The 14629-nt window shown below is 68.7% G+C and overlaps 1 protein-coding gene across 6 annotated transcripts in view; it reads left to right on the top strand.

Moving 5' to 3' along the window:
* The window catches only part of PTPRE (protein tyrosine phosphatase receptor type E), an 83036-nt gene that overhangs the window by 62711 nt on the left and 5696 nt on the right, over nucleotides 1-14629 (top strand). For 5 of the 6 annotated variants that reach the window (XM_055118733.1, XM_055118729.1, XM_055118732.1 and 2 more), the window contains 11 exons: nucleotides 2738-2828; nucleotides 4971-5047; nucleotides 5313-5349; nucleotides 6855-6952; nucleotides 8218-8337; nucleotides 10063-10226; nucleotides 11463-11598; nucleotides 11995-12144; nucleotides 12233-12326; nucleotides 13001-13077; nucleotides 13782-13916. In XM_055118733.1, the coding sequence (XP_054974708.1) occupies nucleotides 2756-2828; nucleotides 4971-5047; nucleotides 5313-5349; nucleotides 6855-6952; nucleotides 8218-8337; nucleotides 10063-10226; nucleotides 11463-11598; nucleotides 11995-12144; nucleotides 12233-12326; nucleotides 13001-13077; nucleotides 13782-13916 (1161 nt within the window). In that variant the 5' untranslated portion in view covers nucleotides 2738-2755. The remainder of the gene's footprint in view (nucleotides 1-2737; nucleotides 2829-4970; nucleotides 5048-5312; nucleotides 5350-6854; nucleotides 6953-8217; nucleotides 8338-10062; nucleotides 10227-11462; nucleotides 11599-11994; nucleotides 12145-12232; nucleotides 12327-13000; nucleotides 13078-13781; nucleotides 13917-14629) is intronic. The other variant, XM_055118730.1, reaches the window with a different exon arrangement.

Raw genomic sequence — 14629 nt, 5'->3', positions numbered from 1 at the left:
GTGGGTGGCTGGCAGGATGGACGGGTGGGTGGGACCGTAGCTGGAGGGTGGGTAGGTAAACGGATAAAGCAGGTGAGTGGAGGTCGGGTGGGCGGCTGCCGGGTGGGTGCCGGGTGAGTGGCCAGCAGTCAGACGTTCTTGGGCTTTGCCGTCGGTGGGTTGAGTCTGTTTCGTGAACCCCATCGGTTGCGCGTGGCCGTGTGCTGGGTGTTGGGCATGGCAGGGGGCAGTGCCGGCAGGCGGGCTGACCGCTCGGGGCTCTGGGCCCGAGTCCACATCCCGTGTCCGGGAGATGCCGTCAGTGGGGACGGGGCCTGTGTCCATGCCAGGGCCCCAGCGGGAGACTCGGGCAGCAGGGACGCCGTGACGGCCCGGGGCAAGTTCCCGGGCGCACACCACACGGAGGGGCCGCGTCTCGGGGGCCGCCCACTCCCCCCTCCGGCCCAGCTGCCTCCCGCAGCCCCTGCCAGCTGTGGCCCCGTTGGAGAAATGAGGTCAGAGTGAAAGCCGCTCCGGAGCGGAGTTGTGCAACCTCGCGCCTCGCAGGGGAAGTTGATTCTGTCTCCAGAATAACTCGGGACTCCGCCGGGTCCCCTGCGGCCGCTTCCTCCCACCCGAGCTTGGGACGTCAGCCATGACGGGCCTGGCCGGGCCTCCGCCCTCGGGGCCTGAGCGGGACCTGCCAGCAGCCTGTTAGGTCTCGCCGGCCCGGCCCGCCCAGGGCGAGGGAGAGCCTGGCAGGGCGCCGACAGCCCCGCCGGAACAGAGCCTCCCGTGCCCTGGGGCCGCACCCCTGCCCTCTGCTCCTCCCCAGGCCACTTCTGCCGGCCTGCGCGGGAGGATCAAGGGACCTGGAGCTTGGTGTGTGAGGTGTCGAGTTGGGAGGTGTTGTGTGTGCACGTGTGAGGGTGTTGTGTGTGTGTGAGGCTGTTGGGTGTGGGTGTGAGGCTGTTGGGTGTGGGTGTGAGGGTGTTGGGTGTGGGTGTGAGGCTGTTGGGTGTGCATATGAAGGGAGTGTGAAGGCGTGTGAGGGTCTTGTGTGTGTGAGTTAAGTTGTGTGTCTGAGGCATGATTGTGTAAAGATCTTGGGTGCGAGGGTGTTGTCTGAGTGTTTGAGTCTGTGTGGGTCTTGTGTGGGTGTTTTGTCAGGGTGTGGATGTGTGAGGGTGTTGGGTGCAGTGTGTGGATGTGTGGGTGTGAGGGTGTTACTTGTCGGTGTTGCTCTGGGACCGTGCGTGAATGTGGGGATGTGGTATGTGTGTGAGTGTTGTGCATGGATGAGAGTGGTGCAGTGTGTGAAGGTGTGGGGTTGTGTGTGTGAAGGTGGAGTGTGTGTGTGTGTGTGATGTGTGGGGTGTGAGGGTGTGTGTGAGGGTGGAGTGTGTCTGTGTGGTGTGTGTGTGTGTGAAGGTGTGGGGTGTGGGGTTGTGTGTGAGGATGGTGTGTGTGTGTGATGTGTGGGGTGTGGGGTTGTGTGTGAGGCTGGAGCGTGTCTGTGTGTGAGGATGGTGTGTGTGTGGGGGGGTGTGAGGGTGTGTGTGTGAGGGTGGAGTGTGTGTGTGATGTGTGTGGTGTGTGTGATGTGTGGGGTGTGAGGGTGTGTGTGAGGGTGGAGTGTGTGTGTGGGGTGTGTGTGTGTGAAGGTGTGGGGTGTGGGGTTGTGTGTGAGGATGGTGTGTGTGTGTGATGTGTGGGGTGTGGGGTTGTGTGTGAGGCTGGAGTGTGTCTGTGTATGAGGATGGTGTGTGGGGGGGGTGTGAGGGTGTGTGTGTGAGGGTGGAGTGTGTGTGTGGGGTGTGAGGTGTGTGTGTGAGGCTGGAGTGTGTCTGTGTATGAGGATGGTGTGTGGGGGGGGGGTGTGAGGGTGTGTGTGTGAGGGTGGAGTGTGTGTGTGATGTGTGGGGTGTGAGGTGTGTGTGTGAGGCTGGAGTGTGTCTGTGTGTGAGGATGGTGTGTCTGGTGTGAGTGTGTGCGTGGCTAGGGGCTGTGTCTGTGTGGGGTGTGGGTGTGTGAGCGTGCGCCTGCGTGTGCAGGATGTGGGCCCACAGCCGTCGCCCAGGACAGACAGACGCCCGGCAGGGTCCGGCGGCGCCCACTGCAGGGCTGACCTGGGCAGCCGCGGCCCGGGGCTGCCTTGCCTGAGGGTGGAGGCTGTGGTGGAGGCCGTGGGGGCGGAGGCTCGAGCAGCCCGGAGCGGCCGTGTCCGGTGCCTGGGCCGCAGCCCGACCCCAGGGAGGGTGGCTGGCGTTTCCTCGGCTCTGTTGTCCCCGTGTGCTCTCGGGTCAGAGGGGAGGCTGGGCCCGTGCCTGGGCCCCCGGGGCCCCCGCGGTGCGGACAGTGTGGCCTCGCTGACCCAAAGGCCTCCGGTGCCTCCTCTGGAGTTTCGGTGCTGAGCTCCAAGAGCGCTGAGTGTGGACACAGAGAAGGTTCTAGACCATGGCTCCATTGTCATGTGTGGGTCAGCCTAGGAGGTCAGCAAGAGACAGTTCTGACGAGTGGGCGGGAGAGGCGCAGGGTCCTCTCCCGGGGGTCCAGCACTGCCTGGCAGAGCCTCAGCTCTGCCTGCTGGGCATGGCCTCCCCAAAGCCAGGGTGCAGACCCAGTGGGCACTGTGATCTGAGCCCCGGGCGAGCACTGTGATGTGAGTCCTATGCGAGCACTTTGTGCTGAGCCCAGGGCAGGCACTGTCAGCCGAGCCAAAGTGAGGGCGTGACCGCTCGTTCTTCTCTCTCTCCAGTCGCTGCCATCGGGACACATGCAGGGGACGTTTGACGTGGCCAACAGAGAGGAGAACCGAGAGAAAAACCGATACCCCAACATCCTTCCCAGTAAGCGGGCGGCCCGTCTGCGCCCGATGCTTCTCGTCTTGATTAAAGAGCGGCACTCGCGGGCCGGGGCCGGCAGTGCAGCGGGCAGGGCTCTGGCCTCCGTGAACCCGACCCAGGCTGGGCCCAGCTCCGCACGAGGGGCCCCGAGCACAGAGCCGGGAGTAGTCCCAGAGCACCGCCAGTGTGGCCCCAAGCCCAAAGGGAAAGAGAGGAAGCCCGGGGGGCCGGGAGCTGACCCGTGGGCAGGGTGACCTCATCTGGTCCCCGGCGCCACACAGGGTCCCCCGGGCCCCCCTGGGCCAGAGCACGGAGAGGCAGAAACCGTGTTGGCTTTAGAGGGAGCGAGTGGCCACGCCCCCCCCGCGCCGGCCCTGCCGTGCCTGTCTGGGTGGGCTGGACGGACGGGGCGGCGGGTGGGCGGCCCCTGCTGGGATCCCTCCAGGACGCCGAGCACTGTGGGCGGGGCGGCCTGTCCCCCGGTGGAGCACACAGGCTGTGCCGCCGCCCAGGGCCCAGGAGCGCCGAGGGGCCGCGAGCCTCCCACTGGCCGAGCGCGAGGCCTGGCCGAGTCACGTGGTCAGCGCTGCCCACCCCACGGAGTGTCCGGCACGGGAGGGGCCCAGGACCTGATCCTCAGCCCAGGCCCCTCCCCGCTGCCCCTGGCCGAGCCCTGGAGGCGACCCCGTGGCACCCGGGCCCAGCAGCCCCAGACGCCCGTGAGAGCCGAGGCCGCCCGGCCGGGCCCCCTCCTGCCGGAGACGCCGGCGGGCGGGTTGGGATCCGTGTTCTGCCCGGCGTGACTCCGGAGTCAGGCGGGAAGCAGGAAGTTCTCGGAAATGACGAGGCTCCAAACCCAGCCCCGGGGTATCTTCACTCCCTGCCTCAGCCTGAGCCGCGCTCCCGTTCCCGCCCGCCACGGGGCGCTGACGCCGCCTGGGCGCCTGACCGACCTGGCACACAGTCCACACCCGGGCGTCTAGCGCCCAGGCGTGACCCCGGCCTCGGGCACTGCAGGCACCGACAGTCACCGTGGACACGTCCGGGGGTGCTGCCCGAGCAGCCGCTGTGTGCCAGGAGGGGCAGCGCCAGCCCTGACCTCCCTGCGGAGACCCGGCCCCGACCCTGCACTGGCGCCCCGTCAGAGGCTCACACGGAAACCTGGGGCCACAGCACCCGGGAGAGCAGAGCCACACACACACACACACACACACACACATGCACATGCGTACACATACACATGCACACACACACGCACACACACGTACACACACATGCACTGGGTCCCCTCCAGACCACCCAGACTCAGACATTGGAGACACTCATCCTAGAGACACACACACCACATACACACACGCATCACATTCCACACACGTGCACGCACCCCACATAAAAACCCATGTACACTGCACATTCGCATACATGCCACACCCCCCACATCCACTACTGTGCCAGCACACACACTCAAAGACTAAGCGTGCACGTACATTCACACCACAGTCCACTCATCCACATGCATGTGGCACAGAGCACCCGTGCCCACTCGCTACATATACCACACACACACACACACACTTCACACCATCCACATGCATTCCACTACACACAGCACCCATTTTCACTGCACACACACACACTCACACACGCACACACACCATCCACATGCATTTCACTAATGCACAGCACCCACCATCCACTACATACACTGAGACACAGCACCCATGTTCACTGCACGCGTGCGCACACACACACACACACACACATGCTCTAGAGCCCCAGGACCCCACCCCCCACTACCCGGGGCTGCTTCTCCCCCCGCCCTGGCCTCGACTCACTGTCCGCCCCGGGCAGCCTGCAGGAGAGACGGGGTCTGTGTCCCCCGTGCCCCCGTGTCCCCTCATCCAGGGGCCCTAGGGCTTCTCCTGGGCGCTGGGCACTCACCGTCCATGTCCTGGGCTCTCCTGCGGTCACCTCCGCGTCGGCGCGGGCTGATCTGGGCCCCAGGGAGGGCGCCCCGGGCCCGCGCTGGGCAGCTCTGCCCTCGGTCTTGAACCCAGGCCTGAGCGGCCCCGAGGGTGCACGGTGACGGCCGGGCTCGCTCCCTCCCGCGGCTCCGGCCGCCCCTGACTGCCCGTCTCCCCGCAGATGACCTCTCCAGGGTGGTCCTCAGCCCGGTGGACGGGGTCCCTGGCTCCGACTACATCAACGCCTCCTACATCGACGTGAGTCTCCGTCCTGGCTGGGGCGCGGGCGCAGGCGCGGGGCCCCTCCTCCCTCCCCCTGACGCCCCCCCCCCCCCCATCGTCCCTGCACCGGGGGGAGGGGCCCTGCGGATCGGGAGGCAGGCCGGCCGGAGCATGTGAGGAGCAGACGCCGCTGCTGTCACGGGAAACTCGCTCTCGCCCCCCCCCCCCCGCCCTCCCCTGCCGCCGGGCCGGCCCTGCCGCGTCCTTCCGAGGAGCTAAGCGCCGGACGTTGCTTCCCTAGGGTTATAAGGAGAAGAATAAGTTCATCGCCGCCCAAGGTGAGCTCCTGGCGGGCGCCACGTCTGAGCCCCGCGGCCAGGCTGGGGCTGCCTGGAGGAGGCAGCTTCCCGGCTTGCAGACACGGGGAAGCCCAGCGTGGGCGGGGGGGGGGGGGGACACACAGAGCAGCAGCCCCGGAGCCCCGGGGGCTCGTGTGTGTATGGGGGAGGCAGGGACACGTGGGAATGAGACACGCGGGGTCCAGCCCGCCTCGTGCCGTGTAGACGGGCCCTCTCGCCACACCTGGGCCCAAGGGCCAGTGAGTCGACCCAGGGGGTCCCTGGGGCCGGGAGGGCGTAGTCCGGCCCGGAAGCACCCCGTCCCCCCAGGCCCCCAGCCCGACCCCGAGTCCCCCCGGCCTTAGGGCTGAGGCCTGTGGCGCTCACGTGGGCAGCCAGGACCTGGCGCACGCCGAGCCGGGTCCCGCCGGCCTCCCAGGGCACGGCAGGAGTCGGCCCCAGCCCCGCTGGGGGGCCCAGGCCCAGAGCAGAGTGAGCAGCGCCCAGGCATGGGTGGCCACCTGGGCGCGGGCGGGACGGGCGGCTCCTCCGGGAAGCCCAGACACAGCCCCCGGGGCGGGGCCCGCACGGGCCTGAGCTGCAACTGGGGCCACGCTTCTCCCTGGGAGGAACACGGCCTAGGGGCAGCGGCCACGGCCCCTGCAGGCGGGGCTCCACGGGGCGGGCACAGGACAGCGGCCGGGCTCTCCTCTCAGGGACGCGTCACCTTTGTGCCCCCCGCAGGGACCTGCGTCCCCCACATCCCGAGAGGCCACTGGGATGGAGGGAGGAGGGGAAGAGGGAGCTGGGGGGGACTTTCCTTATACACGTGTGACACGCATGCATGTATGTGCACATGGACACATGCGCTGCACACGTATGTACGCACATAAACACGTGCTGCACACAGACACATGTACGTGCACACAGATACATGTGTTAAACATGCCTGCTTATACACACAAACACATGTGTTGCACATGTGTGTATTTGCATATGGACATGTGCTGCGCACACATGTATGTGCACACAGACATTGCTGCACACACGTGTATGTGCACACAGACACTGCTGCACACACGTGTATGTGCACACAGACACATATGCTGCACATGCATGTTGTGCACACAGAGACACATGCGCTGCACACACACGTCCACACACACACTTGTGGGTACATGCAGGCACACGGTGCACATGCTTATTCTCTGGTTCACACTCAGCAGACCTGACAGATTCTGCAGCCCCCCCCGGGACTCACAGCCCCAGGCGACGCCCCGGGGCCTGGAGCAGGGCAGGAGGCCCCAGAGGCCTGGTTCCTCCCAGCCTGGGTCCTGGGGCTCTGTGGGAACCCCCAGACCACCGCTGACCTTGTGGCTGGTGGGAGAGGGGGGGGCCGCCACGGACGGGGTCAGCAGCATGAGCCAGGGGACGTGGGTGGGGACGGGGAGGGGGCCGAGCGGGGGCCCACAGCTGCCCTGGGGGCTCGGCCCGTCTCTGCGCAGGCCCCAAGCAGGACACGGTCAGTGAGTTCTGGAGGATGGTCTGGGAGCAGAAGTCGGCCACCATCGTGATGCTGACGAGCCTGAAGGAGCGGAAAGAGGTGAGCCGCCCTCCACCCTCCGCCCTCCGCCCCCGCCCCTGCCTCTCGCTTCCTCTCCCCGCTTCTGCCTGCGGTGTGCCCTGCGCCTCTCGCTTCCTGCTGGCTCCGAGGGGGCCCGGGGAGGGGGGGTGCTGGGACAGGCAGCGGCCGTCTGGCCCTTCGTGCACCTCGGGGGCCCAGTCTCAGGGCCCACCCCAAGGCCCCCGGGTCCCGGTGCCCACGTGTTCACGTGTTCGAGAAGGCCTGAGCCTGCCTGTGCCTCCCCGCCCACGAGCCGACCCTCCCCTGCCGGCCCCTCCCCCGGGCGGTGTCAGAGGCCGCATCACGGTGCCGGAGGGGAGGGGCCAGGGCCTGGGCTAGGAAAGGCCCCAGCGGGACCCCTGCCCGGTGCCTTCAGAGCCGCCCTTGGGGAAGCCAAGGCAGGTCCCTGAGGCTGGGGGAGGGGCCGGGACCAGGCCCGCCCGGGGCGTGTGGCAGGCTGAGCCCCTGGCGGACGGTCAGGGGCCCCAGGCTCACCCGGAGCGCAGCGGGGGCTGGGCTGACGGCCCCCTTGAGTGGGGCCTGGGCGGGGCTCCTGGGCAGGCCCCCTTTGAGGGATGGGTTTGAGAGACTTGTCTCGGGCTGGGGCTGCTCCAGCATGTTCCAGCATGTCCCCCTGCGTCCCAGCACCAGCAAGGCCGTGCCAGGTGGGGAGGGGCCGCGGGGTGCCCTCACCCCACCCGGGAAGGGGCCGTCCTGAGTCGCCCCCACCCGCCCGCCTCAGGCACAGGAAGGTGCTGACCACGGTTTCCGCCCGGGGGTGCAGGCGTGGGGCTCAGTGGGGAGGGGCCCCGGGGCCCGGCAGGCCCGTGCAGGGCCCGGCCCGAGGCCCCTGCCAGCTTCCACGCGGTGACTCAGGCCCGCCTGTGCCTCCTCCTGGGGCAAACGGTCCCTCAAGCCCATTCCCTGCCCACTGCCCTGCTTCCTGCCGGTGCCCGGATGCAGCCGTGCAGCCCACCCTGGGCGGCTCAGCACAGCCGGGGCGTCGTGGGGGGGCAGAGGCTGCGCTGGGCGGGCCAGGAAGCCGGGCCTGCCTCCTGGTCACTGGCGCGGCTGAGGCCCCCGGTCTGCACCCTCCTGGGCTCGGGCTCGGGGAGTCCGGGCTCTGGGCCCCGGGCGTGGCCGGACGGTAGCAGCAGCCCACGGCGGGGTGTGGCCTGCGGGTGCAGGTCCTTGTCCTGGGGCTCGGCCCCGCCCGCTGACCCGCCCACCCCTGCCCCACGCAGGAGAAATGCTTCCAGTACTGGCCTGACCAGGGCTGCTGGACCTACGGCCACGTCCGGGTGTGCGTGGAGGACTGCGTGACGCTGGTGGACTACACCGTCCGCAAGTTCTGCATCCAGTCGGTAAGCACGCCTGCCCCCGCGGGCCACACGCACCGCCACGCGCCCGGCCATGGCCCACACGCAAGACACACGGGGTAGATCCACGGTCCACGCGTGAGCCACACCCTCATGCACCTACCCACATGCCATCGCCCACACATGAGTCACACATGTGATATATCCACGGTCCACGCATGAGCCACACCCCCAGGCACCTACCCACGTGCCAGGACCCACACGAGTCACACACGTGATGTATCCACGTTCCACGCAAGAGCCACAGACACACCTGCGTGCCACGTCCACGGCCCACATTATAGAGTCAGGGCCACGTGCACATGCCCAGTCGTGCCCACACACTTGTGTACAGGAACGCACGCTCCATGCGAGCACGCTCCCAGCAGCACACAGCACATGTGTGCATCTCTGCACGTGCACCACCCGTGCGCCGTGTGTACGTGCAGCACATATGCACTACGCGTGTTTACATGGGTCCTGCTTGTGTGCACACGGTGTGTGCAGGTGCTGGTACACGCCTCCACAGGCCCGTGGTCTGGGCCTGGACCCTCACGCTGGTTCCAGGGCCGGAGAGAAGGCGGGGGTGGGGGGCGGGGAAGTGCTGGAGGCTGTGACGAGGCCCACTGCGTCCTCCTGTCTCCCAGGAAGGCCCGTCTGAGGTGAAAGGTGCCCAGGGCAAGATAGGCAGGGGTGAGGCGGGTGGGGGTGAGACTGGCAGGGGTGAGACAGGCGGGGGTGAGACTGGCAGGGGTGAGGCAGGTGGGGGTGAGGCAGGCGGGGGTGTGCAGGCAGGGGTGAGGCGGGCGGGGGTGAGACTGGCAGGGGTGAGACAGGCGGGGGTGAGACTGGCAGGGGTGAGGTGTGCAGGGGTGAGACTGGCAGGGGTGAGACGGGCAGGGGTGAGACAAGTGGGAGTGTGCGGGCAGGGGTGAGGCGGGCGGGGGTGAGACTGGCAGGGGTGAGACAGGTGGGGGTGTGCGGGCAGGGGTGAGGTGGGTGGGGGTGAGACTGGCAGGGGTGAGACAGGTGGGGGTGTGCAGGGGTGAGGTGGGTGAGGGTGAGACAGGCAGGGGTGAGGCGGGCGGGGGTGAGACCTGCAGGGGTGAGATAGGCAGGGGTGTGCGGGCAGGGGTGAAGCGGGCGGGGGTGAGACAGGCAGGGGTGAGACAGGTGGGGGTGTGCGGGCAGGGGTGAGGTGGGTGGGGGTGAGACTGGCAGGGGTGAGACAGGTGGGGCTGTGCAGGGGTGAGGTGGGTGAGGGTGAGACAGGCAGGGGTGAGGCGGGTGGGGTGAGACTGGCAGGGGTGAGACAGGCGGGGGTGTGTGGGCAGGGGTGAAGCGGGCGGGGGTGAGACAGGCGGGGGTGAGGCGGGCGGGGGTGAGACAGGCAGGGGTGAGGTGGGCGGGGGTGAGACAGGCAGGGATGAAGCAGCGGGGGGGGGGTGTGGGCAGGGGTGAGGTGGGCGGGGGTGAGGCAGGCAGGGGTGAGGCAGGCGGGGGTGAGACTGGCAGGGGTGAGGCGGGCAGGGGTGAGACCTGCAGGGGTGAGACAGGCGGGGGTGTGCGGGCAGGGGTGCGGCCCGCGTGTCTCTCGGGCACGTTTCCCGTGTTCTGCCCGAGGCCACGCCCAAAGCTGCAGCCAGCCACGGGCGCCCTGCGGGGGGCCGCCGCCTGCCCCGGCCGTGGGTGGGGGGCCGCTCCCTCCTCTCAGGCCCCCCGTCCCCACAGCAGCTCCCCGGCAGCTGCAAAGCCCCCCGCCTGGTGTCCCAGCTGCACTTCACCAGCTGGCCTGACTTCGGGGTGCCCTTCACCCCCATCGGGATGCTCAAGTTCCTGAGGAAGGTCAAGGCGCTCAACCCCGCGCACGCCGGGCCCATCGTGGTGCACTGCAGGTACGCGCCCCGGCTCGGGGGCACAGCTCTGGGCGGGGCCGGGCCCGGTACCCGGGACAGGCACAGCTGGAGGGCAGAGGGCGGGCGAGGGGGGGGGGGCGCTGGCCCAGGCCTGGGGCCCCGAACCCCGTCAGAGGGAGCCGAGTCCCCACAGAGAGTGGGGCTCAGGGTGGCTGCTCGGACGCTGCCTGTGCCCGGCCCTTCCTCCTGTCTCTCCTGGACGGGCCAGGAGTCGGTGCGGGCCCGGAGTGGGTGCGGGGCCGGGAGTCGGTGCGGGGCGGGAGTCGGTGCGGGGCGGGGAGTCAGGTCCCTTGGCAGCTCACAGGCTCCGAGACTCCACTCTGGCTCTAGCGCAGGGGTGGGGCCCTCCGGAGGGGTGCGGGCTCCCAGGGGACCCCCTCACAGCCGGCAGCTTCTCCGGGGTCTGACCAGCCGTCCCCTGGGCACCTCCCCCTGGGCCCCGGTGGCCGGGAGCAGAGGCCCTGGGGGTCTCTCCGCGGGGACGGGCTGCAGGGGCAGGTGGGCGGCAGCAGGCCAGCCCCGCCCGGGCCCAGCGTGGGTCTTGCTCTGGGGGCTCCTGCGGCCGTGCTCTGGGCCCCTCACAGCCGTGCTCAGCCCTCAGTGCCGGCCCCGTGCGCATGTCGAGGCTTCTCAGGCTCGATGCCAGCCGGCGGCTCGGGGCACACGACGTTTGTCCCCGTGACCCTGGGCTGGCCTTGTCCCCCCCAGCCGGGGACTCAGTGACTACTCCCAGGGCCGTGGGGTCAGAGGTCGGCAATGCCAGGGAGCAGGGGGGTCGGCCCTGGGTTCCCACGTGCCAAGCCGGGCTCCAGCCCCAGGGCTAAGACGGTGGCCCGACCCCTGCCTATGCCCAGGTCGTCGGGGCAGCCCAGCCCCTGCCCCCAGCCAGGAGCCGTGGGGGGTCTCCAGGCCCATGCCCACAGGGAGCCCGGGGGCGCCGAGGGCCCGTCCTTACTGAGGCAGGCCGGGGGGAGAGGGCAGCTGTCACCTGCTCCCGGGAGCCCCAGCCAAGGGTCCGAGCGGGCAGCGCGGTCTCGGTCACTCCAGCGGGGCTGCCCAGCTGGGCCGGCCGCGTCTTTTCCCAGGCTCAGCTGAGGCTCTTGACTGGGACGGCGGCGCCCTCTGGTGGCGGCGCCCTGGAAGTGCTCGCCGTGGGCAGGGGAGCCTGCCCCGGGGAGAGGGAGAGGCTGACCCCGGGCTGCCCCCTGCACCCAGCGCGGGCGTGGGCCGGACGGGCACCTTCATCGTCATCGACGCCATGATGGACATGATGCTCGCCGAGCAGAAAGTGGACGTCTTCGAGTTCGTGTCGAGGATCCGTAACCAGCGCCCACAGATGGTGCAGACGGACGTGAGTGTCCTGGGCGGGGCAGGCGCGGGGTGGACGGCCGGTGGACCCGGGCAGCGGGGTGGACGGCCACTGGACGTGGGCAGCAGGGTGGATGGCCGGGTGGACACGGGCAGCGGGGTGGCCGGCGGGTGGATGGCCGGGTGGACACGGGCAGCAGGGTGGATGGCGGGTGGACGCGGGCAGGGGGTGGATGGCCAGGTGGACGCGGGAAGCGGGGTGGCCAGTGGGTGGACGCGGGAAGCGGGGTGGCCAGTGGGTGGACGCGGGCAGCGGGGTGTCCGGCGGGTGGACGCAGGCAGTGGGGTGGCCGGCGGGTGTCCGGCGGGTGGACGCAGGCAGTGGGATGGCCGGCGGGTGGACCCGGCCGCGGGCGTGACGGCGGTGTCTCTCGCGCAGATGCAGTACACCTTCATCTACCAGGCCCTGCTGGAGTTCTACCTGTACGGGGACACGGAGATGGACGTGTCCTCCCTGGAGAAGCACCTGCAGGCCCTGCACAGCCCCGCCCCGGCCCGCGACAGGCTGGGGCTGGAGGAGGAGTTCCGGGTGGGTGGGCACTGCCCGACGCGCCCAGCGGGGTGGGCGGGCGCTGCCGGACGCCCCACCTCACCCCGCCTCTGCCCCGCCCCTGCAGAAACTGACCAATGTGCGGATCATGAAGGAGAACATGCGCACGGGGAACCTGCCGGCCAACATGAAGAAGGCCAGGGTGATCCAGATCATCCCCTGTGAGGAGCCTGGACGCACGCCCGCCCACACGCACACGCGCCCCCTCACACCCACACGCACACCACACCCGCTCACACTCGTCCCTGCACACAAGGTCACACACCCACTCAGACCCACACAGTTGTGCCTGCCCACACCCACTCACACCCACTCACCCGCTCAAACCCACTCACACCCACTCACACACCCACTCACGCTCACACTCGCTCACACCTGCTCACACTCACACTCGCTCACACTCACACCTGTTAATATACCTGCTCACACCTGCTCACACTCACACCTGCTCACACACCCACTCACACACCCACTCACACCTGCTCACTCACACCCGCTCAGACTCACACTCATACACGCTCGCACCAGATCACGTTCACACCTGCTCACACCTATTCACTTGTACCCACTCACGTGAGACCACACTCACACCTGCTTACACTTGAGGGTCACACCCAGCTGTGGTCAGCCGTGGCGTGTGCTCGTGCCTGTACCTGGGGCCTCACGTCCAGCCAGACCCACCCTTGCCCTCGGTGCAGTTCGTGTTTGCTGGAGCAGAGACCCTGGCGCTGCCCGCAGGCTCCCCGAGGGTGCTGGCCGGCCGTTCCCCTCAGAGTGGGGTGCGGGGGGCAGGAGGCGGGCGGGTGCGGCGCTCACGGACCCCCCTGCCTCACAGATGACTTCAACCGCGTCATCCTGTCCATGAAGCGGGGCCAGGAGTACACGGACTACATCAACGCCTCCTTCATCGACGTGAGTGGGTGGGTGGGCCTGCCCGGCTCCCGCCACCTCAGCACAGCTCCTGGCCGCACGGGAGGGAGGTGCGGGTGCTGGGAACGGGGTGGCCCAGGCGCTCCTGGGGACCTGCTTCCTCCCCGCTGCAGCCACTTCGACCCCAGAGTGTCCCGGGAACCCGCAAGCCCCGGGGTCCCAGTGCCCTGACAGAGGGGAGGGTGGTGTGCGTCTGGGCCTGAGAGTGCGCACGCGTGTGCGCCTGGGTCTGTATGCACACGTGTGCGTCTGGGTCTGGGTGTGCACACGTGTGCATCTGGGTCTGAGTGTGCACATGTGTGTGCTGGGTCTGAGTGTATACACACATGTGTGCCTGCATATGAGTGTGTACGTGCACGTGGTGTACCTGTATGAGTGTGCACATGAGTGCCTGCAACTGGGCATGCACGTGTGTGTGCCTAGGTCTGTGTGCACACACGTGTGTGCCTTCTGACTGTATATACACGTGTGTGGGTCTGAGCATGCACATGTGTGTGCCTGGATCTGAGCGTACACACATGTGTGCCTGGGTCTGAGCATGCACACGTATCTGCCTGGGCCCCGAGGGTGCACACGCATGTGAACATGTGTGTGGGCCTGCAGGGGCCGGCCCCACCCTGCTCGCCAGGAGACGCTGGCCGGGTCCGTGTGCCGGGGGCAGAGGGTGACCCTGGGCTCCCGCGCAGGGCTACCGGCAGAAGGACCACTTCATCGCCACGCAGGGCCCGCTGGCGCACACGGTGGAGGACTTCTGGAGGATGGTGTGGGAGTGGAAGTGCCACACGATCGTCATGCTCACGGAGGTGCAGGAGCGAGAGCAGGTCCGAGCGGGCGGCCGCGGCTCACGCGCCAGGGGGACGCTGCCCTGCCCTGCCCTGCCGGGGCCCTGGGCAACGCGCCAGCCGTCCTGGGCACTCCCGTGACCCCGGGCCCACGGCATCCGGGTCCGAAGGGACGACCCCGGCCTTCTGTGTGTCCTGTCTTGTCCGGGACCCCCAGCAGGGCCTCTGGGCCCCTTCAGCTCCCCCCCGAAACACCCTATCCCCTGCAGTCCTGTGCCCCCACCCCTGCAGCCCTCACACCCTGTACCCTCACACCCCTGCAATCCCCTACAACCCTGCACCCCCACAGCCCTGCAGCCCCAGGCTCCTCTTGGGGTTGGCCCCTGTGCGTGTGTCCTGTGGATGGGGTTCGAGGCCCTCGTCCTTCCCAGGCTGCCTCCGCAGCCCTTCTTCCTCCTTCACTGACCGCCGTGCCCTCCCTCCCTTGGGTTGGTACCGAGCTCTTGTCCGTGTGGGGGTGGGGGGGCCGGGGCTGGGCCTCCCCCCTCGGGGCTGTTCCCAGGGCAGCCCCGGGCGGCATCCGTGCTCCCCCCGAGGCACGTCCCACCCGCTCCCGGGAAGCAGCTGCACCATTTCCGTCCCCCACCCCCCGTGGCCTCTTCCCTGGCCAGCACTGCCGCGTCCTTGCTGGACGGCATCCGGCGTGCGGGGCCCAACAGGCCTTCGGGCGCTCCCGGCCCGGCCGGTCCTGG

Source organism: Sorex araneus, chromosome 11 (genome assembly GCF_027595985.1).
Source record: "Sorex araneus isolate mSorAra2 chromosome 11, mSorAra2.pri, whole genome shotgun sequence".
In the NCBI taxonomy this organism is placed as follows: Eukaryota; Metazoa; Chordata; class Mammalia; order Eulipotyphla; family Soricidae; genus Sorex; species Sorex araneus.
The sequence above is the reverse complement of the archived record's forward strand: the minus strand, read 5'-3'. Positions and strand labels throughout refer to the sequence as shown.